Source organism: Anopheles stephensi, chromosome 2, assembly GCF_013141755.1.
Source record: "Anopheles stephensi strain Indian chromosome 2, UCI_ANSTEP_V1.0, whole genome shotgun sequence".
Taxonomy (NCBI): Eukaryota; Metazoa; Arthropoda; class Insecta; order Diptera; family Culicidae; genus Anopheles; species Anopheles stephensi.
In genome coordinates, this window is record NC_050202.1 from 86,741,340 (window position 1) to 86,765,888 (window position 24,549).

The following is a 24,549-nucleotide window of genomic DNA, read 5'->3' on the forward strand; positions in this document are numbered from 1 at the left end:
CGTACTCGAAAGCCCGTTTCGCCAGTCGCGAGGACTGACGTAGGCGATTCTGAAATTAAATTTTTATCACCATCTCGCCACCGCCGACGGTCCGATCCCGAAGGGTGGCTTTGTGCGCCGTTAATGTTAAGATCCCGGTCGTAAGATTTGCCCGTGCTCCGTGTGTATGTGTTGATAACGCTGTCACGCCAATAGGGTAGTTAATGGTTTTCGATAGACGGTCGGCCATCTCGGGAAAGCCAACACACATTTCCCATACCCACATGTGACATCCCGCTAACCGGGGGATGAAGGGTGTGCTGGCACCGGAAGGTCCTTTATGCGACAATCCGTGTGACAAACACCATCCAAAACACCATCTCATTAGCTCATCAACTTTTGCCGCGGTCCACCGGCGAACGGTACGGGACGCTGTGCTGGTTGCCGGCCGAAAAGTATTTGATGCTTTTACGCAACGACTTTTGAAAGTTGAGCCCGCGCTATTGTCGCTTACGCGCGCCAATGTTTGTTCGTGCGAACCGGGTCCGGGCATCTTTACGAGGTTTCGTGGACCCTGCATTTCGGGCGTGTGGCTTCTGCCTACCGAAGTCCATGGAAGGTGTCCTTTCATCAGTGCCCGGATGGGCAAACGCTCGCGACCTCCACGCCGTGACGTGGGGGTTATTTGAAAAGGCTCCAAATCCCCGTCGATAACAGTTCGCTACACGCGACACTTTCGACCCGATTTGGGTGACTGAGAGGCGGAGAGAGAGAGAGGGAGAAAGAGTGAGCATCGACCGGGGGAAAAGCGGCTCATGTGTATGTGTCTGTAATATCCTTTTCAGTTGTGCGGAGAAGATAGAGTTACGCTGCGGAGAGTTTTACGCTAGTTCGGGGACGTTAATGACTGCGTGGATGGGTGCTTGCGTAAGTGTTTGGCGTATCTTTGGCGTATCACGTGGCTTCGAGGTCGTTAGGCAGCAGAAGAAAGGTACACGCTTTCCCCGTCCGGCGAGGCCTCCCATCTCGGGAAAAACTGGGCAGGCACGGGCAGCGAAGAAGCTTCCGGGGCTTCCAGGCTTTGCGTCCAACATTTCGGCGAGCGAATGACAATAGCGTCGGTAATTGGCTGTGGCGGATGACGACGACGCCACGGAAAAACAGCCTCCCGAAATACACACACATGTGGAGGGTCTCGAGCGAAATCGGGACAGCGACACGCATGTTATTAAAACGAAAGTCTCATAAAACGGTCCGACCGTAATATAAAGTAACGATTTTTAAAGTTTGATGTTTGTTATAAACACGCTTCCGTTTTACGGGCGGCTCCGGAAATGGCCGTTCGGAAACAATGCGCACATGTGGTAGGCGGTGGGGGGGGATCGCCGGTAAGGCGAGGAATCGAAATGGCCAAGTGTCGCGGCATTAGGCATCCGAACCCTTTTTCCTGCCACAGTCCGAAAGGAAAACGGGGGCGAGCTATTAAAACGGGCGAAGATCTCCTTCGAGGCAAATGGCGAACAGCAAGCCCCCGGAAAACCCCTTACGATGGACCGAATGGCACTGTGATAACGAACCGACCGAAGGGCGCTTTTATTATTGACGGGTTAAAATTTCCATCGCGCGTGTTTCCCTTCTTCCGCGAGATGTGGTGGGCATCGGGCGATATTGTATGGATTTCTTTGGTTTGGGGAGTGGGGGACCCAATGGGTGGAAGGTGGTATTAATTTAGGCTAGTGGCAAGTGTATGTGTAGGACGCGCGTGTGAAGATACTTGTTTTTTTTTTTTGTTTCGTATTTAAGGGTGGAATCGTTTCATTTAAGAGTGTTCTGAATCGTATGATTATTTTATTCGAGCATCAACAAATCGGGAAACTTCAAGTGAAGCGCTTAAACAACCCACCAAGAGTGTTTAAATGTGTAAATGGTAATGATGTAACTGTGAATGTGAAACTTAGAAACTCAATCGTGGGAAAAATAGAGTAAAATTTGAACTGTAATGAAGGATGAACGAATGCAACGAATACATCTGTTAGACGGGACAAGTTTTTATAATTAAAGAGTCCTTTCCATTTGCATCACTGACTGCAAAGCTTCAGGTAAATTTAATCAGAGAAGTCAAAAACTGTAGGCTAAGACCTCTTGAAGTGTTAACGCCGACGAAGTAAAAGCCTAGTGCACTTGACCAGAAGAGCAAATCAGCTCTTCAGAGGACATAATGTTGGTAATGGTTTTCTTACATAGTACATACATATATAGTCGCTAGGGACTGAGCAACAATTCGTAGGTATCGACATTTTTCCGCATTTAGACTCGGACACGTTCCATTCAAGCGAGAATAACAATGCAGTTGCGGATAGTTAAAGTCCATCAAGTTAGAAAAGCGTGGTCCTTACTTTTCAAGTAGAAAATGACTAAATGAGTCTCTCTAAGAATGATAATCTTAGGGTCAAGTTTTGGACCCAGGCTGAAACCTTCTTGAGTAGGAAAAGAAGATGCTTGGAAAAATTGTTGACTCGTATACCTTCGTATACTCGTAAGATAATGGAGCAGTAATTATAACGGCGAGCTAGCATCAAGGAATAGGATATCTCAACTGTTTCGGGACGAATTCTGCTCACTCATCTCTGGTCAGTTGGTCATGCATTAAAATATCACCAGACAGTCTCTAATATGTGTTGAGGTCGTCGATGTGAACGTAGAAGACGTGATATATTCTTAATATGATGGTTTAATGGCGAGCCGTGAAACCGTTCACGGACTGTTCCAAGGACTTGAGCAGTATACTTAGATTATTAAGTAAAACTATTGAAGAAGCACCGTATTAAAAAAGGATTCTTAGGCATTCTTCCCCGTTATCTGAATCATCTCTGATTTACAGCTCATTAGATATTTTCATTTTTCGTTTCGTAGCATTCGACTAAAAATCGATAGAATCTAATAATAAGTAAAAATCTCATACATGGAATCATTTCACTCTTCTTCATTACACTACTAATAATAAGGATGATTAGACTGCTTCTGCCTGTTCGAGAGCATGTGTATGGATCAGCCCAAAACTCCAGCAATGAAGTAACAAGCAGAGCAGAAGGATCATAAACCGAATGGCAGGCAAATAAAAAGAAGCTGCTGATCGACTCGTTGGATGTGTCTGGAATTTAAAATAGGATTTGCCTGTTACCGGCTGCGCATTAATTTATCCACACACCAACCCTCCGACCGGTTCAGCTTCATCCCATGTCTCACCCACTAGTACATATGACCATCCTGCTGCTACTATCCAATCCCACCACCCTAGAGAACCATCCTCCGCCGCATGGCTTCGTGGCTTTTGTTCCAAATGCTGATAGTGGAGAAAATAGCTAAATGTGTAATTATAGTACCGAAGAAAAGGGTTCACTTTCTCCCTCGACATCCGACGACTGCGGGTGAGTTTGGTATGTGGCCCACTAAAATTCCCCAAATTGATTTGGCAGCATGCGACGGTTGACGGTTTTTCCGTAGATTAGTTTCGATTATGATCATCCGGCTCATCGCAGTGCAGGCGAGGCGTATGGTGGCGTAGGGTTGGTTTTGCGGCGAAAAATGAAGCGAGGGATCGGGAAGAAGCTTTTGCCCGATCGGCAGAACCCGCCGCCCGGTCGCTAACACTACACGGTACCGGGGCTAGAAAAACTAGCGAAACTATGCGCTTGTTAATGTAAGGTTCTTCATTTTGCCACCCCCGGGGAATTGGAAATATGGCTGGCCTGGCGTGGCTAGCGGGCTGGTCCCGGGGTTTTGTGCTTATGTTGTGCGTTTTTCGGTCGGTGATTTTAATAAAAATATCTTCGCTCTGGCCAAAACCGGCACAAACCTTTCATGTTGTGCGTTGCTGTTGCTGGTTGTTTGATAATCGTGCGTGGTTTCGGAAAAGCTTTTATGAGGCAAGAGGGTGGATACAGTAAGCTCTGAGGGCGGATGTGTTTCTGTATGGGTGGGAACGCATTCCGGCGTATCTTGATCGGGGTAAAGTTTGGGATTGGTTTTCTATTTGAATATTCCTAGCTCGAGGTTTTTTGGCCCGGTTCCGTTGCAAAGAAGAAGAGTTGATTAAATGAGAAGATAAAAGGATGGTCAGTTTGATGGACAAACTGTTTTGCTGGGACGAGCATTTTTCACCCGACTCAGTATTTACATATTATTGACATTAATTAAACTATTTTATCGTGATAATAATGAAAATGAAAATTTAAAATGCCTGCGAGCTTAGATTTAATGTTTATGCGCGAAATCAACGCACGTGTAGGGGTGGCTAGTTGCGTCATGAAATATGTTTTACTAATTCCATACTTGTATATTAACTCATTTCAGGTATGTGCTTCTACGATCTTATGTTCCTACAGTATTATGAGGATTTTTTGTTTAAAAACGAACGAAAGGTTAGTCTAAAACTATCACACTTTCTATTCACTTTCTATTTAAACTACTTATCTGTCTGACGTAGAACACGGAGAAGACTTTTGCTCCTCTTCTTGGCATGCTCAAGATTAAGCACGTCATACTGACATGACCAGGTTGTCAATCCGTTTCTAGGAAAATCGGTCCAAAGCTACCATTCCACCATCTAAAGTTGCTATCGATCACTGACAGATTCGGCACCATTTGATTAAGCCAAAGAGTTTGGTGCTCAAATAGCTCGCTGGTGAATCATAAATCCTGCATCCACGTGTCCAAACCATCTTAAATTTTTGGGTTTGATCACAATCAGACTATCTACTTCTTCTCTACCATTATGTCAAGCATAATCCATCTTGCCATTCGGTGGAGAGTAACTTAGAAGACAATGGATCAGACCTAAGGATCAATCAGAATCTGAGCAATTAAGGCAATCTCGCAGTTCTTATAGCACAGCTAGGGAATATTTTTTCCGAGGTAGTAGTCATTTCGATCCAGTGCAATATGTTTCACGATGCTATCAAGCGATTGAAGTGCTCTCGAAGATTCTTCAGAACTTCTCTAGCAATTATATCAATTCTGAGAGAAAGTTGGACTTAAGACTAAAAAATATTCAAGTCTTCAAAATATATTTTCCCGAATAATATCTCAAATCGTTCCAACGATTTTTGAATCTGGATACTATTATTCTACTCGTGAGCACTCGCAAAAGGATTGGAGAGTGTTATGACTGTCTTCAGTTTAGCAAAAGTAATTCAATGTACAACTCTCATATCGGAAAACTTACATTCCTAAAGATCGCAAGTTACATGTCCCTGTGCTGGATGTCTCTTGGAAAAATCGACCATGTTCTCTATTACGTGTACAGTCGTATGCAACTGCACGGACATGATTAAAATAATGTACCACTCACACTGTAGCACATCCGTGTTTTCCAGCGTTGAATGTACGCAGTTCACCGTCCACGGTGCCGGGACGACGAAGAAAGTAGCCGTAGCGTCTTGGCGTCTCGATACTGCCGTTGGCTGAAAGCGTCACCCATCCCATCCAACGGTCCCACGATATCCGCAATGCACTCGATGTAAAACGGAAAACATACAATACATCCTCAATGCTGCTGACCGCAGCACAATCTGCTCACTCTGGCGGTGATGCAGCGAACATTTGCACACAGCAAAGCGGATGTGCAGGGATGCAAAACGAAATGACCATTTCCGCCAAGAAGCGAAGGCCTCCAAGGAACGCGGAGACTGTGCCGGGGTGGATTTCTTCACCGTCAATGTCGTTGTGGTGGTTTTTCATTCCCCGCCGTAAATCGTCTTCGATCGATGCCGGTTTGTAGGTCTTTTCAACTGTTAGCTTGACCCGGACGACTGTTTTCTAAGCGCTGGCGAGGCTCGGAGTCTGTTCCACGGAACCCCCCTTTATCCCGGGATCGTGATGCCGCTTATTGTACGTATGCAATCGAGGCAAGCAATCAAGCGGTGAAGCTCTTTGCGATTTGCTTCCTGTTCCAAGGAAGTCGACTAGGGTGGGTGGGCGTAAGTGAAATGAAATTGAATGGCATTTAAGGGGTGGAGGAGATTTAAGTGAATAATATTGAGGGTAAAATTCAATACTGTGAGCGTTTGTGGTATACTGTTAAAATGTCCAGTTTTAAAATAATTTACGATTGGTGGAATTTACAAGATTTTTATCAAACTTTATGTCTTGGCTCAGAAACTTTAGCTCGATAAACAAAAATGTTGGAAGCTTGAACGATTGCAGTAAAAGGCCCAATCGTTAGACACTTCTCAAATTACCATTAGCCCTAGCAACGCATTTTTATAAGCTTACTCTATGGTAAATAGTTCCCCTGACGCATCGGTCGATTCTTAGAACCCCTGAGGAAATGAAAACCGCCTCATATTTCTCTAGGCATCCCAGTTTTAAGTGCATTATCCACTAGCAAACTTCGACCCAAAATTTCCCCCCCATGATAAAGCTCAAACAATGACCAACACTCAAAAAACGCGCACGCTGCTGTTGGTCAGCAAATCGAGTCCTCCTAGCTTGATCAAAGATGGTCCCATGAGCACGGAACAGGCCACACACACACGTACATACAGTTTTCCACCTTCACGAACGTCCCGAGCCCTTAATGGTGGCCGTTGATTATGTGGAAAGGGATGAAGTTGCTAGATGCTGGACATCCGACACGAAACCGGGAAGTGCAGTTATGAGATGGTCAGCAAAAGAAGGCCTGCTTCCTGAGAAAAGTCCCGAGTCTCGTAGTGGACATTTAGGATGGGGGCAAAAGTTTCCACGAAAAGCACTGCACACATGGCAGGGAGACACCGATGCATGCGCACATGCACACCGAAGGCGTCCGTTCGGGGTACAAGTTATCAAAAAGGGTGGCCCAAGATAGTGCAATATCTCTCCTCGTCCCCAAATAGCCCACCGTTTCTTCATTATGCCGTAGCGTTTTGAAGTGTTCTTATGGATGCGAGCTATGTGACCTCTCTGCAGCGTGGAACCTAAGGGTGTGAGGACCTCGTTGTTTCGTGTGCCAAATCGTATGGATAAAACGGTAGGCATATCTCTTACCTACTCCGGTTGCTGCTTTTGTGGGAGGTGATATAGCATCGAAATAAATCTTGAACGCTTCCTGCACCGGTTACCAGCCGAGTAATGTGCCCTTTGGACTATGAGCCCCCAATGTGGAATGAAATATTTTAGCAAGTTGTTAAAAATATTGGTAGAAAAATCGAATTTAGCGATTAATTAACTTATGTTGGGAAATTGGACAACACCATCCACCTCTCTAACTAATGAAGAATACTTGGAGATATTGCGAAAGTGCTTCCTAAATAAACTAAAAGTAATACAGACACAGATCCTTACAACTCAACAATGCTGACCTTCCTGGTGCCAAGAGTCATATCATAATATGATTTCGCAATTTGTTACATGAAGGGAATAAAAGACAATGATTGGAACTTTTGTTTGGCCGCTGCTCGTACGATTCCGTCCGGGGTATTCGAATGTAATAAGAAATCTCCAGACGACCGAACTCGTCCAGAACTCGCCGATGGTCCAAACCTTTCCGTACGATGATTGGACTACACGTCCGAAAGAATCTTTCTCGTTCTTGGACAGAGATGGAGATAAGACTAAAAAGAGGACAGGAAAGATCATGTAACTATGATCCCGACCCAGTGCCGATGCACCGCACCGGAATATGGACGGTTCTCTGGTCCGAAATCCTGCATCCTTCATTTCTGTTAACAAGTACGGGTGCAGTTCAGCCCTCGCCCCATTTCCCGGGGCACTGTCAATCCCCCTGTTCTCAGCTTCTTAGGTGTTGCGTTGTGTGAGATGACTGCAAGAAAAGTTACCTTCCCCGTGTGGCCCACTCCCGGACGCATTCCCGAAATGCTGGTCCGGCGCATCGGACATCATCAGCATCAACATCATCTTTCCTAGCGAACCTCATCCGGAGATGGACGCATTGGGAAGATTTTTACTCCAGCTCGGTACCCGGTAAGGATGAAGCCACCTTTCTTGGTAGTCGGTGGTTTGGTTGGGTGGGCTTTGCTTTCTTTCTGATATTATTTCCACAGGCATGGCAGGCGCACCGAGCGTCAGATAAATCCTTTATTCAAATCTCTGTCCATCGGTCACCGGTCCCGCAAGGTGATTACGGACGTCCGGTACCGGGGAGGGTAATTGCATTGAGGCACTGGGTGCGGTGGAGTCCAACGGGTACAAAGGTAAAACAATATATAATCTTACGGATAACGATCCTCCCCCCCTGCCGTTCTCGGACTCTCGCGTAGAACCCCTGGCTTAGATTGAGACTTCTGCCGACTCCTTGAAGAAGTGGCCCAGAAGTGGCGTGTGCGTATGTTCCCATCCTACGACTACGAAAAGAAAGGCTAAATAAAGGCTCTGGTATTTATCGCAGTGCTCGGTGCGTACATCCCGATCACCGTACTCCCGATGCGTACACGCATCTTTTGGAGTCATCCGAAGGACTCCCCGAACAACCGGGGATGCACATAATCTTGACCGATTGGAGCCTCCTCCCCGTTTTCCGACAAAACCGACACGTTCTCACTCTTTCTTGTGCTAGGCTGGCTCGTTTCGTAGACGATCCGGGATGGAAAAAGTCTATCCCGGAGACTTCGGTTCCTTCTTCTTGATCTCCAACCATGGCAGGAAGATCGTTTTTGGCCTTGCGATCCGGTGTGGTACGGTCAGCAAATTGCGAGCTCTATAGGCGTAACGGGTGCGACCGTGTTGGCGATTGGCCGTTGTGCGTCGAGGTACTCGTTTGGTGGAAGAAAAAGTGGATATACATATATCCGGGATGGGAGGCCCCCGGGTGGGAGAGGCATCCCTCGAACGGTACTACATCTCATCTACGCCTCGGAAGTACTCACCACAGACGATGTCCTCCTGGTGCAGGGATAGTAGCTGAGGTGTGTAGCATTTTATGAGACGCTTTCGGATGGGCATGAGATTGAGAATCTCATTGACCACACACACACACACACACACAAGCATGCAAAACGAGTCTTCAACATCATGACCGTGTGCACTGGTTCACCGTTCGAAGGTTTCGGACGACAAAAAGGCCATTCGTTAGGCCAGCAATATCGTCGTCTTGGTCGTCGTCGTTGTCGCTTGCATCCCCGGGCGGAAGACGAACGCCTGCAGCTGACCAAGCGGTACGAGGCAATTGCATTCATTAGAATATCCTTTCCCGACGTGCATGGCCCCGTGGCTTCGGGTTTGGGGATGCTCCGGACTTTCTTATTATTATTCCACTTCCATTATGGCCGACACCGCAATCTTCAGGCATGGGCCAAGAGTGGAGGACGCCAGTGTTTTAGTAGGAAAGCGGGATCACCACCCACTCTGAGAGCATTATAGCCACACTCACACACGCACGCGTTCAAAACCTCCACACATGACTGTACACAACTTTCCTTCGATTCTAGCTCACTGCCAGTGTGGGTATGGCTTCCACCTTCTGGTTTAGCAGATCCCGAGTATGCAATCCGGATCCGTCGCAGTGCACGAAGGATTTAGCCAAAATCTGTACACGGCCACGGTTTCTTCGCTGCAGTTTTTGGGGTAAAACGCATGAGTCAGTGCGCGCACCAGGATTCTTGCCTGATTGGGTTATAATTTATTTAGCCGGTCCACCGGAGATTAAAAAGTCCGAACCGTGACTTCTTGTACCATGCTGCCAACCAGACCAAGCCAAGCACTGTTGGCACCATTTCTGTGCATGTGAGGACACGACGGGAGAGACGGTGTATGTGTGATTATCGGAGAGACATTAAGAGGAACATTAGGAGTAATTTGTTGTTAGGAGTAATGTTGTGTAGTTGACTAATTTTAACAGCCGTAGCCAATCGTTGTTTTCTGCGACGAATAGTCGTAAGGATATTGGAGGATGTGATTTATTAAAAGGAATATTTCTTGGATTATTGATTTTCTTGAATGCAACAAATGACAAATTGTCAACTAGAAAGTAAGACATTCTTTAGAGTACTACTTACCATGAAGAATTATTATCTTCATCAGGTCTTGATGGAACAATTACTTCGTGCTACCTTCTTCAAACCGTACATTCCATTCGAGTGCAGTAATTTCGCACTACAGCATGGCAATGATGGCTCGCTGGTCCACTGTATCGATAGCTTTACTACGCTAATAACCGTCAATCATATCATTATATCCGAAACCCGGCCGAACATTAATAATCCTTCGCCGAGCAGCTCACAGCTCAGAAAGGACTTCCTCAGTGTTGACTGGGCGCGTTTTGGCCGGTTAGTGGACGGCGAATTACATGAAACTGAATGCAATACGGTTGAGGAAATTGACCTTGCGATTGGTATGCTAGAAAGGGCAATTAAGAAAACAGAACAGGTATGTGTTAGGACCAAGCCCGTTACGAGTGAGTTTGTGAACATAGACCCCTATACATTGGAACTGATACGGATGCGAAACCGATACAGGAGACTCTTTCAAAATACTGGAAATAGACTTTATAAAGGTCAAGCAGCAACTTTGGCGAGGGTGATCTCTTCAAAAATTGCTGATATAAGGAATGCGAATTTTGAACGGGTTGTTTCCCGGATGGATGTTCGATCTCCACCCTTTTGGAAAGTAGCCAAGATCCTTAAGCAGAGATCCAAACCTGTCCCTCCTTTGACAGTCAGTGGAAACATTTTGGTCACTCCCTACGAAAAGTGCAATGCCATTGCTGCGCAATTTGCTAGTGCACACTTGCTAGGTTCTAATTTTGTTAGTCCTTTTGAAAGGAACGTTACTGAAAGCTTAAGATCAGCTCATCAAGCTAGCTTCTCTAGACCAGAACATGACCGTGTGACCGTGGGAAACGTCCGATTTGCACTGAAGCGGATGAAAAACATGAAGGCTCCCGGTATAGATGGATTATTCAACATCCTACTCAAAAACCTACAAGTGAAAGCACTTACCTTGTTGGCTACCATTTTTGATAAGTGTCTTGTGCTGGGATACTTCCCTAGCGCTTGGAAGAGTGCTAAGGTGGTTCCCATTCTCAAGCCCGGTAAGGATCCTACTCGTGCAGAGAGCTACCGACCAATAAGTTTACTCTGTGCTTTGGGTAAACTATTTGAAAGAATAATCCTCGATCGTCTTCAAAACCGGGTGTCTGAGCTGGAACTCATCCCTGCAGAGCAGTTTGGTTTTAGATCAGGTCATTCAACTACACAGCAATTGCTTAGGCTCAAAAATATCATTCAGGCAAATAAAACAGCATCTAGATCCACTGCTGTTGCCTTTTTGGATGTTGAAAAGGCTTTCGACAACGTTTGGCATAGTGGACTAATTCATAAGCTATTAGTGTACGGTCTTCCAATGTTCTTGGTGAAGATCGTCAGCAGCTACTTGGAGGATAGGACATTTCGGGTGGCCTTAAGCTCTGCGATGTCTGATGCCTTACCAATTCCCGCCGGAGTACCACAGGGTAGTTTACTTGGACCTTTATTGTACATTTTGTACACAGCGGATGTACCTGATCTACCCTGTGATGGCAAGTTATTCCTGTTTGCAGACGACACTGCCATTGCCGTAAAGGGCAGAAACGTGGTAGAATTGAGGAGCAGGGCTCAGCGCTGCCTAGATATTTTCCTCAAATATGCTACAAATTGGAAAATCAAAATAAATTCAACAAAAACCCAAGCGGTGCTGTTTCCCCATCGGTATAAGGCCAAACTTTTAACTCCTCCAAATTGTAGCCGTATTCGAGTAGAAGGTAACTTTGTAGAGTGGTCCACGGTCATTAAATACTTAGGACTTATGATTGATCGCAAGATGCTCTTTCGAGAACATATTCAGGGCATTTTGAACAAGGGTCACATGCTCATTAGAAGCCTGTATCCCTTGATTAATCGTAGATCCAAGCTATCACTACAGAATAGGCTCGCATTGTACAAGCAAATATTTTCACCAATGGTTACTTACGCAATTTCGGTGTGGGGGTCCTGTTCACAAACTAACTTAAACAAAGTGCAAATAATGTTAAATAAGGTATTGCGCATGATTTTAAATGCCTCAAGATACACAAGACGAGTGGATTTGTATGAAAGTGCAGGAATTAAACCACTTCATGAATTAGCTATACAAATGAATGCAATGCTCTTCGAGAGATGCATGCATTCAGAATATGAATTAATTCGCAACATAGGAGCCTCACTCCGATTGTAAATCAAACTAGGTAAGATAGGTTAAAGTAAAAATAAGCTAGGGTAAGTTTGTTATTATTTTTATATTTTTAAGGTTTTTAAGTTATTTTTCATAAGTTTAAATTAGGTTATCGTAGGCTACTAGGTAAAAAAAAAAAAAAAAAAAAAAAAAAAAAAAAAAAAAAAAAAAAAAAAAAAAAAAAAAAAAAAAAAAAAAAAAAAAAAAAAAAAAAAAAAAAAAAAAAATCACTTAATTCAATCAATTCAGTGCATGCCATCGCATTAACACAAAACAAAATCTTAACACAAAACATTAAGAATTTAGGTTAGAAAAGCGCATTTGAACGCTGTATATAATCCAATATTATCCTCAACAATGTAATTGTATCAAAACATCAAGAATAAATGTATGTATGTAGCTCACAGCTCAGGCCGGCGCTTGGAAAGAGAGAAGTCCGCGAAGCAATAAACAACCAATTGCAGATCATTTCCCTTGATAACCGTATTTTTCGCATTATGAAATTACGCATGATTGTTGAATAATCGACTCGACCACGGCACGGCAACGTGCCGCCAGGATTGAGGTTCTTCCTTCCGACTTTTCACTCACACCACACTACCGGCGGGCTGCACATTGGATATGGATCGGACAACCCATCCAGCCGACATCAACCCAGAGTCACACGCACCGTATTTGGTTTGATTAGATTAGGAAATCGGGAGAGTTGGACGGTAGAGTGGCATCAACGTTCGAGTTGTCCGAAGCGACATTCCAAACGTTCCAGGCCCACGGTCAAAATGCAACGGACACAATGCAATCTATGCAACACCGGCTGAGGACACCGACACGTTGATTGACATCGGCGATCTTACGGGGCGGCGGAAATCGATAGTGCGATATCATGCACGACACAAAATGAGTCACGGTTAAAGGGTGGATAGGTGGTGGTCGTGGAAGTGGAGAATGGGAGTAAGGGAATGTGTTTGTATGTGGTTTCCGGCGATGTCAATTATCTGCTCGTTTTGAGGGGAAATCATCCACCAACGGGTCTTATTTGAGGGTCGCGATAAGCCTTTACGCGCGACATCAATCACGGAGGGAGCAAGTGACTGCGTGGTCGTGGTCGGTATGATGAAGTCCTGCCGAGTCCTGTGGGAATGTTTGCATGTGCGTAACCACAGCTAAACAGCAACATGTTTCAAGTTTTGCGAATGGTGATTTGAGCTTGACGTTTGATACATTGTGGCGCTTAACCGATCGAGCTGATATTGTAAGATTTTGCCAAATTTTCATTCTAAAGTACATCAAATTGGTATGATGTACATCACATTGTTTTTTTAAAAGCAAACTTGAATAATAGTCTTTGAAAACATGGGGTTTCATATAAAACTCTTGTTTGATACCAAGGTGTAGACAGTATAAACATTCGTGTTTAAAGCAATAGTGTCTAATTCGAAAGGAATTCATTGTACGCCATAAAGTATAATGGTTGTAAAGCAGACATTCTTCTGCGAAACAGTTAACAGTTAATGACATTGAAGGATGGCGACAATATAACTTAAATCAGATTGATAGAATTCTAGTTAACCCTTTCCAGGGAAATATTCTTAGAAAAATTCTTAGAAATACGACCTTGAATCGTACCTTGAATCTTAGAATTCAATTATTCATATCATCAAAATATCAACCTAGGAATCCAAGTGGAATATCTCTCAATTAAAAAGCTATTAATTTGTTTGATTAATTTGCTAGAATCCTATCCTCTTGAAATGGTTTAGTGAAGTGATGTACTCAGAATATCAGTTGATATTGAAAGGTGGATGCGGAATGTTCTCATCAATATTTTAAGATGTTTCAAATTTTTGTAAAAGACCGTGTTTGGACTGTATGCTCGACCATTGTTCTTTTACCTTCAACTTGATGTCTGTATAACATTCATGAATCTCGTGAATGGCTTACGTACGATTCTGGTTGTTTTTCCTCATCATCATGACGTAAGCTTCAGTCACACGTCGATGTGTTAACGTTACAAATCAACACAAATCGATCAAAGAAAAACAGGGCCAGTTGAACGGCTCAAATTAATCGAAGCTGCTGATAGCTGCTGATGCTGATGTCACCAACGTTCCTATGCCTTTCATCGCGCCGTTCCCATCAAACGGAGCCTCGGAAGTCGAGAGACAGAGAGAGAAATGCTTACGATATAATTAGTGTGGAAGCGTGGAAACTTTGCCTTGGCCTTCGACAGCCGTTTAGGGGCGATCGATACAGACCCGTCCCTGCTTTAATGCGATGGGTATCCAACATTTGCCAATACATGCATAAATTCACACAATAACTGCATGGAATTGTGATATAGGTCAGACAGAGGCCGGTCGGGGTTGTGTGTTTGTTTACGACTGCAGTGATTATTAGCCAAATCTTCCTCCACCGTTCAATCCCGGCAATCTCTAATCGGTAGATCTCCTTTCGATGGCTTTTCACTTTCTACCAATAACTTCCCACCGGCTCTAGATTGTGGTGAGCGTTGCATGGAGCCATGCTCCGTCTGCAGGACTGGTAGATAGGTTGAGGATGGCGGATAGCGGTAACGATTATTTAGCCAACAATTACCGACCCTATACCGACCGATTACTGGGATTGTTTATAAGACCTCTCGGTGACTAATGCTTGTGCTACATGCTTCTGTTTACATCCAGTCCAGCCACCCAACCCAGTCCCATGGCAAAGCCCGTCGCCGGCTGGCACGAGCCGGTTTGGAGTTGGTGGTTGAGTCGTTTCTCCTTGCGCTCCCCTATTTTCACGTACAGCCTGGCCGATGCTCCATGTTATTGACATTCGGTTTGGTGTAATGTAATTATCGGTCATAATAAATTTATGGTCTGGATCCGAGTGTCTGTGCCGCTCCCAGTGCCCGTTACCGTGCCGAAAGTTTGCCCAACGTTTACCTTGGCATGCCGGCAACCGAGACTGATGCGTCGTTTCGAGACTCACACGTGTTTATGTGGGTCAGAATAGTAAGGACATGCAAAACCGATGGTTGATGTTTGCCGTCACCAATCTTCATCAGTTCTCCGTGCAGTAAGACACCGTTCGGCGAGTGTTCGGGCGAGTGATTAATATCGAGAATTTACGATTAGTTTAATTGCCTTCCGATCAACGATTCACCGAGGACTGGGCGACGTGTCCACCGTGAACCGAGTGGGGTGGGGGGGCGGTCTGCCAAGAGTTTGACGGCGAAGCGAACACGTGAAAGTGAAAGTTCAAGCCAGGATGTGCTCTCGTCGGTTGAAGAAAGTCTGGGTTAAAGTTCACCGGCACCGTGGCCATCCTCTGTTGCCTCATCTTCTTTCTTCTTCTCATCATCCTCATTATCATTATGATTATGCTCACCCTCCCGGGACACGTTCATTAGGTTCACGCGCTCTTCGGGGAAGTTAATAATCATAAATATTTAGACTCCACGTCAGAGACTCGATTATCCGCTCGTATTCCGCGCACCGATGCTCGTATTCCGCGGAAAGAAAGCGATACCGTAAATTATCTCATCATGTCAAAACAATGTTTCTTCCGAACGCTTGTTGCGTCGTCCTTGCCGGCTTGTATCTCTGTTGCCTGTAGCCCTTCGAGTTCCAGGTCGTGTTCCGCGGAATCCGCGACCGATTCGTTCTTTTTGATCGTTACCATCTCGCCGGTTTTCTCTACCTGAGGCTTATCCAACCAATCAATCTTGCCGCGAAGTGTGTGTGCATCAAGGGGTGAGCTAGTCTAGCCTGGGACACACACAAACACAAAAAAAGGGGTCACACGCAATAAGCGGGGACTTTTTAACCGTCTAATCCGGCGGCGAAAGGATCTTAATTTGTTTTTGTTCATAAAATAAATGTTTATTTTTGTTTTGAATTTTAATGCACCTCCGGGGAAGGGCGGGAGTGAGCGAATGCCGCAGTGAAGGAAATCTTGGTCCCGGAAATGGAAATCCACGCCGTACGTGTTCCATTTTCCCATGTCACAATCGCTGGACCGGAACAGCATGTTTTCGTGAGCAGGACCTTTAAGGTTGATGAGAAGGCAGCAGAGAAGGCATGCGTTTTTTTTGTGTATCTTCTGGAACAACATATTCTCTTGCTAGACAAAGTTTGTGGCGATTTTTTGTCCGGTTGGCCCATCCCAAACATCCGCTTCCAGGTAGGTTGTGCTAATCAGTTTCGAGCCAGATTTTGGTTCTTTAACATCACGCACAAGCACTCCGAGGGTCTGTCCCGGCTGGGAAAGGCATCAGTAGAGATTGGAAGGAACGCTCCCTTGCAAATGCATGTCCAAGAGTTTGTTGGAGGGTTTCTTGGTGCATCCCGGCGACAGGATCCTTGCACCGCGAGACATCCCGCCAATGTGCTTAGGCTCGCTTCGCTACCTTTTTTCCCGCCGATCCGTTTCATTAGGATCGCTATTGTATTGTACCAATGCGAGGACCCTTTGGCCGGGAAGATCTACGCGTCGCGACTTGGCCCCTTGTGTTTTTCTCCCCCCCGTTCGTCCATCCGTCAAAAGGTTCGTGGTCTCGCGCGCGCACACGTCCCATTGCCTAGCGGCGTAACTAATGGGCTGACAGGAAAACATTGATCATAAATTGTCGTGTCCGTGACTTCGGGCTGGATATGCGTAAAAGGTAAGGGGTTTCTTCTTCGTGGTTGCTTTTTTTTACCTTCTCCTTGCTTTTCCTTTCTCCGGTCGATTGCATCTTCTTCGCGCCTCGACGCGCGAACTGATAGCGAGCAGCGCGACACACCTTGGGTGAATCCTTCCCGTGTGCGTGATACGAAAAGGATTCAATTTAAATTTTTCACTCTATTTGCTTACCCGGGGGAAAAGCGAAGGCACGACCAGGACGATGTGAGGTTTTGCCGCGAATTCCGCCACGTACCGTCCGTATCTCCACGGTCCCGATTCCCGCTGGAAGTAGCTGTTGCTGCTGAAAGGTGAGCTTACCGAACCGATGGCATTTCGGTCCGAAGACGAGCCGCGGTAATGCGGGTAATTTTTAGGGCTCCGTTCGCCGTACACGGTTTGCTTCCCCTTGAAAAGCATATTTAGCAGGATTAATTTTGTTGTTCCACGATTTTACGATTATTGCCCCTCGGGAGAGATGCAGGTAAGCGGTAACAATCGACTGCAATTGCAACTACTGCCTTCGCCGGCAAATGGAACCTCGCAAACGGGACGGACAGACAACAACGGTCGTAAATTTCGCCTTACATGTCTATTTCGTTGGGCGATACAAGTAAAAAAAAAAGACACTGGCACTTTTGGTTCGCCGGTCTTGCTGCCGGTCGCGAGGTTCGTCAATGTTGTCGCTCTTGCGGAAGGATAGCAGTACGCGCATAGACCATCAAATGACAGATAAATCTTGTCACTACACGCTGCCAAGACTGACTTGATGGGCTTTATGAGGAGTCGGCTTGTACAAGGATTTATGAAATGGTGAGATAAATGGGGGTCTTCGTGCTGAGCAATGGAAAAGAAAAACGTTACAGCAGTGATGTGTACATGAATATTAAAGCAATTGTAATGAAACGCAACCAAAAACATGATGGGACACATATTTCACAGTTGTGACACATTTGATGTGGCGTTCATGTTTTTTGCGTTTTTACACCATGAAGAACGATTATGAGAAAAAGGGAAAAGGTGGATCGAGATCGGTATAGTGACGCAGTTTGTTCTAGATAAACAGTTAACCATGTTATGATTAAAATTTCAAATGAAAATCATATTGTTACTCTATATTTTCTTAAAAAATACATCAGGATGCTACAAGGTAGCAGATTTTTCAATAATCATTTAATTATACATTTGTTTCTTAAAGTGATGATAACTGAAATACGCAGATTCTTTTCATGACCAATTTGAACGCCTTATTTTATTTTTTTGACATTTTTAAACGCCGAATAATTTTATTCTAATTTCTATTGAATACTTGTGGTGCAATCGCGTGCAATTTAATCCAGCGTCAATTTAAATATTTTGATCACTTCTACCCCTCATACTTTTAAAGGTTATTTAAGCAATTACCTGAATCAAGAAAATTTTGGTAGGGATCTTTCAGCTTTAATTTGGCATAATGAAGTTCCCATTCTAAAAATCTTTGATCAGTTTAAAAAAATTAAAATTAAAATTTGAAGGGTTCCTTAGGAATTATTTAAACGTTAATCTTTTGTATATATCGCCTACCTCATACACTATAAAATAAATTAAAAAAACTTGAAAAATGTCAATCTGCAGAAATGTACGCTTGGTTATATTCACCTCGGTAGAGCATAGTCTTCATTTGCTCATAAAGCTTTCTATCTCCGTGAAATGCAGATATCCCATTACTTTCTTGCCTTTCTAAATCTCGATCACTTTTATCGGTAGCACCGTAGCAGAGGACTTAATCCCGCATCAAAAACCCTTTTTCTCATCGAACGTAAGACCGAAACATACTATTTTTTAAAAGCATGTAGCTTAATTGGTACATGGTTCAGTAGGCACACAGCCGTTTGCGGCAACCGGCCAAACCCCAGCCCAGGCTTCTCACTTTGATTGTAGTTTATTAATTTACATGCCAGCACACACAACCACCGGCCGCATGTGCAACGCTTTTTCTTACATGAGGGTGGAACATCTTCCCATCACCTGTGCACCTTCCGGAATGGAACAAAAGCGATGGTGTTGGTTAGAAGAAAGCCCAACAAAAAGAAAAAAACGCACACAACTGTGCCCGATCTATCCGTTGGGAAAAGTACGCTTCATTCCACATTCGACACGCAATAAGGAAATGGGCAGCACCTACTACCACATTCACTTCGTATACATATCAAAGTGCGTTCATCTTTGCCGTCTTTACCTTTCGAGCAGGGCTATCCTTAAACCCCGGCCGGGATGCAGTTTTGTAATTTTACAGAGTCTTACCAAACATTGATTATCGTCTCGAAAATGCGTCGCCTTTTGTCGGGCGCTCGGGCCCGGCCAGGATTGGTTAGAGAAAATGAAACATTCTTGAGCATCGAGAAAGCCTCGATTACCGGTAGCGATGGGCCCTTACGCGTTGCCTGTGTGTGCGTTTATGTGCATCCTAATGGGAAATGGGTGAGCCCAATGCCGATAAATGCATCTTTTCCAAGTGAAAAATAAAAGAAACGGCAAGTAACCCCCATCATTCGAACGCACACTCACAGTGTCAGGGAGCCTGTTGGAAACGGAGTCCTGGAAGTGCAAAGAGGCACATGAAAGATTGTTAAATAATGGGAAACACAAGTGCACTGCAAGATGCACTCCCCGGAAGCTTAGCTCTCTTATGGATGGGTTTTCCCACCCCAGCCCGAATGGGGACGCCTGGGAAGAAGAAATTCGAGATGCAGCTAACTGCATCGAAAGAAGTGCGTTTATTATGTGCACATGCGGTCGAGATATGCAATACATTGAACTTTCTTGCGCAAAAGGGGGAAGGGGTCGTCCGGTTTGGGGGGGGATGGGGTGGTGGGTGAGGAGGTTTCAAAAACAAAGAAAAACTTTACTAGAACCCGGACCGGGTCTTGGTCCCGGACGATACTTTCCTTTTGGTTTTTGGGCTCAAAGGAAGTGAAAGGTTGTTGAAGTGTTCGGGGAGTTGGGAGAGTGTGGGCGAGAGAGGCTGGTCCGGGCGGTGCATCCGAAGGTGCATTATTTGCATAGGAGCTAACCGATGCAACGGAACGGAACCGGAACGGAAGGCGTAAACTGGAATCTGGCCGAAAGAAAAGATGCGTACATTGCGTCCCGGAAAGACGTGCGTCCGTGCTTACTGGAACGTTCGGGTTTTGTCAAGGATACCAGGGATACTGGCCAGGTCGTGTATGCATACACGCATCTGTCTGTGAGCCGGTCACGGATGGGGTGATGGTGGTGGGCTGCCGGTCCGGTGGGGTAGCACCGGTATAAGACGAAACAAGTGCAAACATCGTCGTGGATGTGAGCCAACCGTAAGGTCGTTCGTTTGACGACCGGCGCTACTGCACTGCTGAGGAACGGGTTTCGGTGGCTGGTGTCTGAGGGTTGGTGTGGGTGGTTTGGTTTTCTAATGCATTTTCTGGACTTTCTGGTCATCTTGACGGAACACTCGGGCACACCACCCCTTCAACATGGGCGATGGGTGGTGGGTTTTGTGTGTTATTCGAGTGTTCGTTCCATTCGTCGAGCCTTTTTCCTCAGAATTAGAAGCTGGGTGGACACGAGCTACTAACGATACTTGGTGCGCGGGGCCCAACGATGGGGGACAATTGGTGAGGTGAGGCACCGTTTGTTTGCGGGAATAGCATCTGCAGTTTAGGTGTTCCGGGCCACAAAGATGCCTGAGCACAGCAGCACCGATCCCAAGCTGTGCGTAGATGTCTACGCACATTTGTCGGCTTTCTTTTTGGAATGAAGGCTTTTAGAAGGAAAACCGGGACGAACAATGGCCCGAGAACGAGCGGGAGGTGAGCGGGTTGTGGGCTATAGAAGGAGGTATCTTGGAGTGGTACAAGATGTCTCCCAGCGTTCGTATCTACAGCGACGATAGAACGTACGATACGGACCAGGGAACGATATAGGTTGAGTTTTGTGGAGGCTGTCCAAGAAGGATTGACTCGCCCGTAGATGGGCGGCCCCCGGATTGACGTAATGGATGATCGGTAGCCGGAAACGAAGGGAAGGCATGGTGGGGGAAAGGGGGAGAGTCGCCGGGAAAAGTCCGTCAGAACAAGCCCGGACACAACCCGATGACCTCGGACGAGATGGACAGCGGCGGCTCGAGGGCCCTTTTCGAGAAGATGCTGAGGTCCGCCCACGTTTGCTCGTTGTATTGCTATAACCACACAGGCTCTGTGGGATTGGGGGGGTGGGTTGTAGGAAGAACGATAGGGAAAGAGGGAGGTTGAGTCATATCTCGGTGTGGCCACCGGTGCACTTGTAGTTTCACCAATGCACCGTTCATGCATGCATGCATTTATCGGGGTGCATCTTTTACGTCCCCGACAGTGTCTTCCGTCTTTCGGTGGACGGACGGTGATCGACCACTCTCTCGCTCTATCTGTGCAACGTTGGGAACGACTATGTGCATGTACGGAAGATTATCAAAAAAGGCGCTTTTCTTGTGTGCATTCAGCCACGCACCCGGCTAAGGATGAGACTGTTTCTATATTATTATTTTCCACTCAAAGGAGCTGGGGGTTAGGAAGCTGACCACCGGGGGTGTGTGTGTGTGTGTGTGTTTCCTGGTCAAGAAAAAAGGAAAGAGAGTACTCAACAGTCGAGTGTTTCTCTGTAAGCATGTGTGTGTGTGTGTGTGCGGTCATCTACTTAGCTGTCCATTTGGAAGCTAGTTGGCTTAGAAGAAGGCATAGTTTCTACGATGACCAGAAGCCGATTCTCAAGCATCAGAACGAGTATATGTCCTAGCATCAGACACACGATCCACCCCGTCAGAACTAGAGAGCCTCCGGGGGAGGAAGTGGGTGCAGTACAAACACAAGATTGCATTTTGTCTTGCGCCACCGGGCGTTCTGCCCAAACTCCCAGCAAAGCCAGAAGAAACAAATGAACCCTTCCGCCAGTAGCCACCGGCCGTTGCGTTGCAAGGACGCATCTCAAAAGCATCTCTTGCTCGAAATTTGGGTTGTCCTTTCGTTCGCAAAAGAAACACGTCCGGTGGTGACTCGGTCGTCGATTCCCGGGCACAGTAGTGCATCTCGGCTGGGTGCGACGGTACGGGTCAAACTCTGGGTTTGCATAAGAAAAACACAAGACAGCACAAAGAAGGCGCTATATCGTCTGAAAACACGAATCGCCGGGAATTGGACGCGGTGGTTGGTGGTGGCAACTGTACCAGCAAATGAATCCTTCGGAACCGTATCGTCCCAGAGTCCCGGGTCAGCTACATTCCAGCCCGCCCAAAACCCTTCTCGACCCTTTCTGCTCTGGGCCGAAGCAGTGGTCAGGGGTCCTGGGACCGGTCATTTGCCTGTTTGATCATACTTGACTGAGCACACTGGACACGATTGGTACGCTACGCTTCCTTCCACCGTCGTTGCCGGGGTCACTGAAGAGATTGCCTTTCGCTTGTGCGTGCATATGGGGTGTGTGTGTGTGTGTCCGCTCGTTGGATGCAATTTCCAAATGCAGCTATTTAATATTATGGAAATTATATACCTATATGTGCAACACGCCAAGCACTCGATGTGCGCGCGCTTTCTTCGCAAGCGAGCGCTTCTTCTTAAAACAAATCTCGTTGCCATGTTCTCTGCGGACTATGCTAGAGGACTATTTTCTAGAGGGTTTGGAAGACGAGTTTGGGAAGGAAAATATCAGAATCGTGGTCGATGTTCTTGTAGGATGTTCTCGGGGACGACGGCCATTTTGGCTTGGAGAGAACTATTTGTTTTGCAGCAAAATGAATCCTTCCTGCTTGTGGCACGGTCATGTACAGATTAGCTGTGGTCAATCCTGCTTGATTGTGCTTCTTTGCTTGGGAATTAAGAAAGTTTATTTTTGCTTTTTATAGCTAAGCCCAATGATGAAAACGGGAAAAGTTTGATCAAAACTATATTGAGCAATGATGTGGAGTCTTCTGATCGCGGTAGGCGAATATTATGTTCGTTGAACCTTTTTTTTTCGCGTTTTTGGAAATAGAAAATAATGTTTAAAGACTGTTGCCGAACACACCATCACAAATCTATCTCTCATTACCTCATCAATCCATCTTATCTCGTTGCCAACACCTTCAAAATTTAGAAGTGTTATCAAACATAGTACAAATGAAGCTCGCGTACTAATCTTGGTGTGCTTGACCCCAGGTTTGCGCTTCCGAAACCAGTTTGATTTGATATTTTTAAATCTACTTGATTCAGGATTTGTATCTCGTGTGAAATTTTAAGAACCCTTTTTGACCCAAAGTCCTATCTAATCGTTATCGTTTTAGTTATCCGTTCATACCGGGAAATACGCGAAGCATTTCGCCATCTTTTTCTGTGGCTCTACATCCTCTAGAGGTTTTGGTCTGTTCTACCTGTTGGCACTCGAATTTTGCGCTAATTCTCCTCGCCACAAACCCGAACAGCTTCATTTGCCTTCTGTCATCGCGTCGTCCGATCACATAGCGCCCTTTACCTTTCAGGAACTTGAAGCTTTAGCCGCCTTCCCAATCTGCCAGTGACGTTTATTATTTGTTTACGTTCTTACGCTCTAAGCAACACTACCTAAACCTCATATTTTACCCATAGTTAAACTGTTGGTTTTGCGAACGAGGACGAGGCGATTTGTACTCGATTCGATAACCAGTTCTGCCGTTTGAGGATCGGCGCCGCTACAGCCTCGGCATTCGAATCGCCCTTTTCTATCGTTTACCATTGTCAAATCATGCTTCTTGGCCATTTTGCCGGATCAGATGTTTCTGCAACACATAAGAATGACGGCACAGTGCATCTTCTCAGCGTATTCAGTTAGAGGCTTATTTTTGATGTCCCTTCTATTTAAAATGCCATAAACTTCTGTGCTTTAGATAGCATTCTAAGAGCTGTTGCAACTAGATTTCGAAGGTACAAAGTAATTTACAAGCGACTAAGTTACTCAAATGTTGGACTCATATTAAAAATGACAGCCACTAGAATTCGAGAAAAATTGCCACACATCAATTTTCTTAGAAATTGATCCTATTATTAGACATCCTTCTGGTATTCTTCTGTGTTCCTTGTTGCTTCTCGATTAATTCATTTACCTTGTTAAACTTTAGAAGTTCTAGCTTCAGATCTCTTTGTTTTGACGATATTTCTGTAAATTTTATGCAGGCATTTTTTTTTTTGGATGATTTCAATTGTAGAGTAATTTGTTGGTAACTTTGGACGAAGTTTTCGTTATGATTTTTCTCTACAACACAAGTATTTTGTTTGAAATTACATAAAATTCTTACAGTGGATTTAAATCATTCCTTGTAACAACTGTCCACCTTTTTATCGTAATAGCCAACCATCTAATTTATTTATTTTTCATAAAATATGAATAATGCAAATTTATTTTTATAAATGTTGCCTGACTGTTCTTCTCAACCTTTCTCATTTGTCACCTTTTATTTTACTTTTACCAATAATTCTAAAACATTGCTCGTGCGGGTTCGTCGCTCACTCGCTCATGGAATTCCCGGGCTCAAATCAGCTAACGCACGACCGTTCACAAACGCACACATACACACACTCCCACAGAAAGTGCATTATCATTATTCGCGTGAATGCAACGCGCTTTTGCGCTTCAAAATGCAAACGCGCGCCTTCTCGCCTCTGTAGGTGTATGAAAAGGAGCACTGATTGTGGATGAGACACACACAGCAACTGCAAAAAAAAGCCTGAATGTCTTTTT

At 45.2% G+C, this 24,549-nt stretch overlaps 1 protein-coding gene across 2 annotated transcripts in view; it reads left to right on the forward strand.

The window, feature by feature from the left end:
* Positions 1 to 24,549, forward strand: part of LOC118504989 (coiled-coil domain-containing protein lobo) — a 150,592-nt gene that overhangs the window by 53,678 nt on the left and 72,365 nt on the right. Inside the window, exon 1 of one of the 2 annotated variants that reach the window (XM_036040160.1) lies at positions 4,339 to 4,400. The exons of the other annotated variant lie outside the window; for it this stretch is intronic. Coding sequence (XP_035896053.1) covers positions 4,353 to 4,400 — 48 coding nt within the window. The 5' untranslated portion in view covers positions 4,339 to 4,352. Of the gene's footprint in view, positions 1 to 4,338; positions 4,401 to 24,549 lie in introns of those variants that run through there. 2 annotated transcript variants of the gene reach the window in all.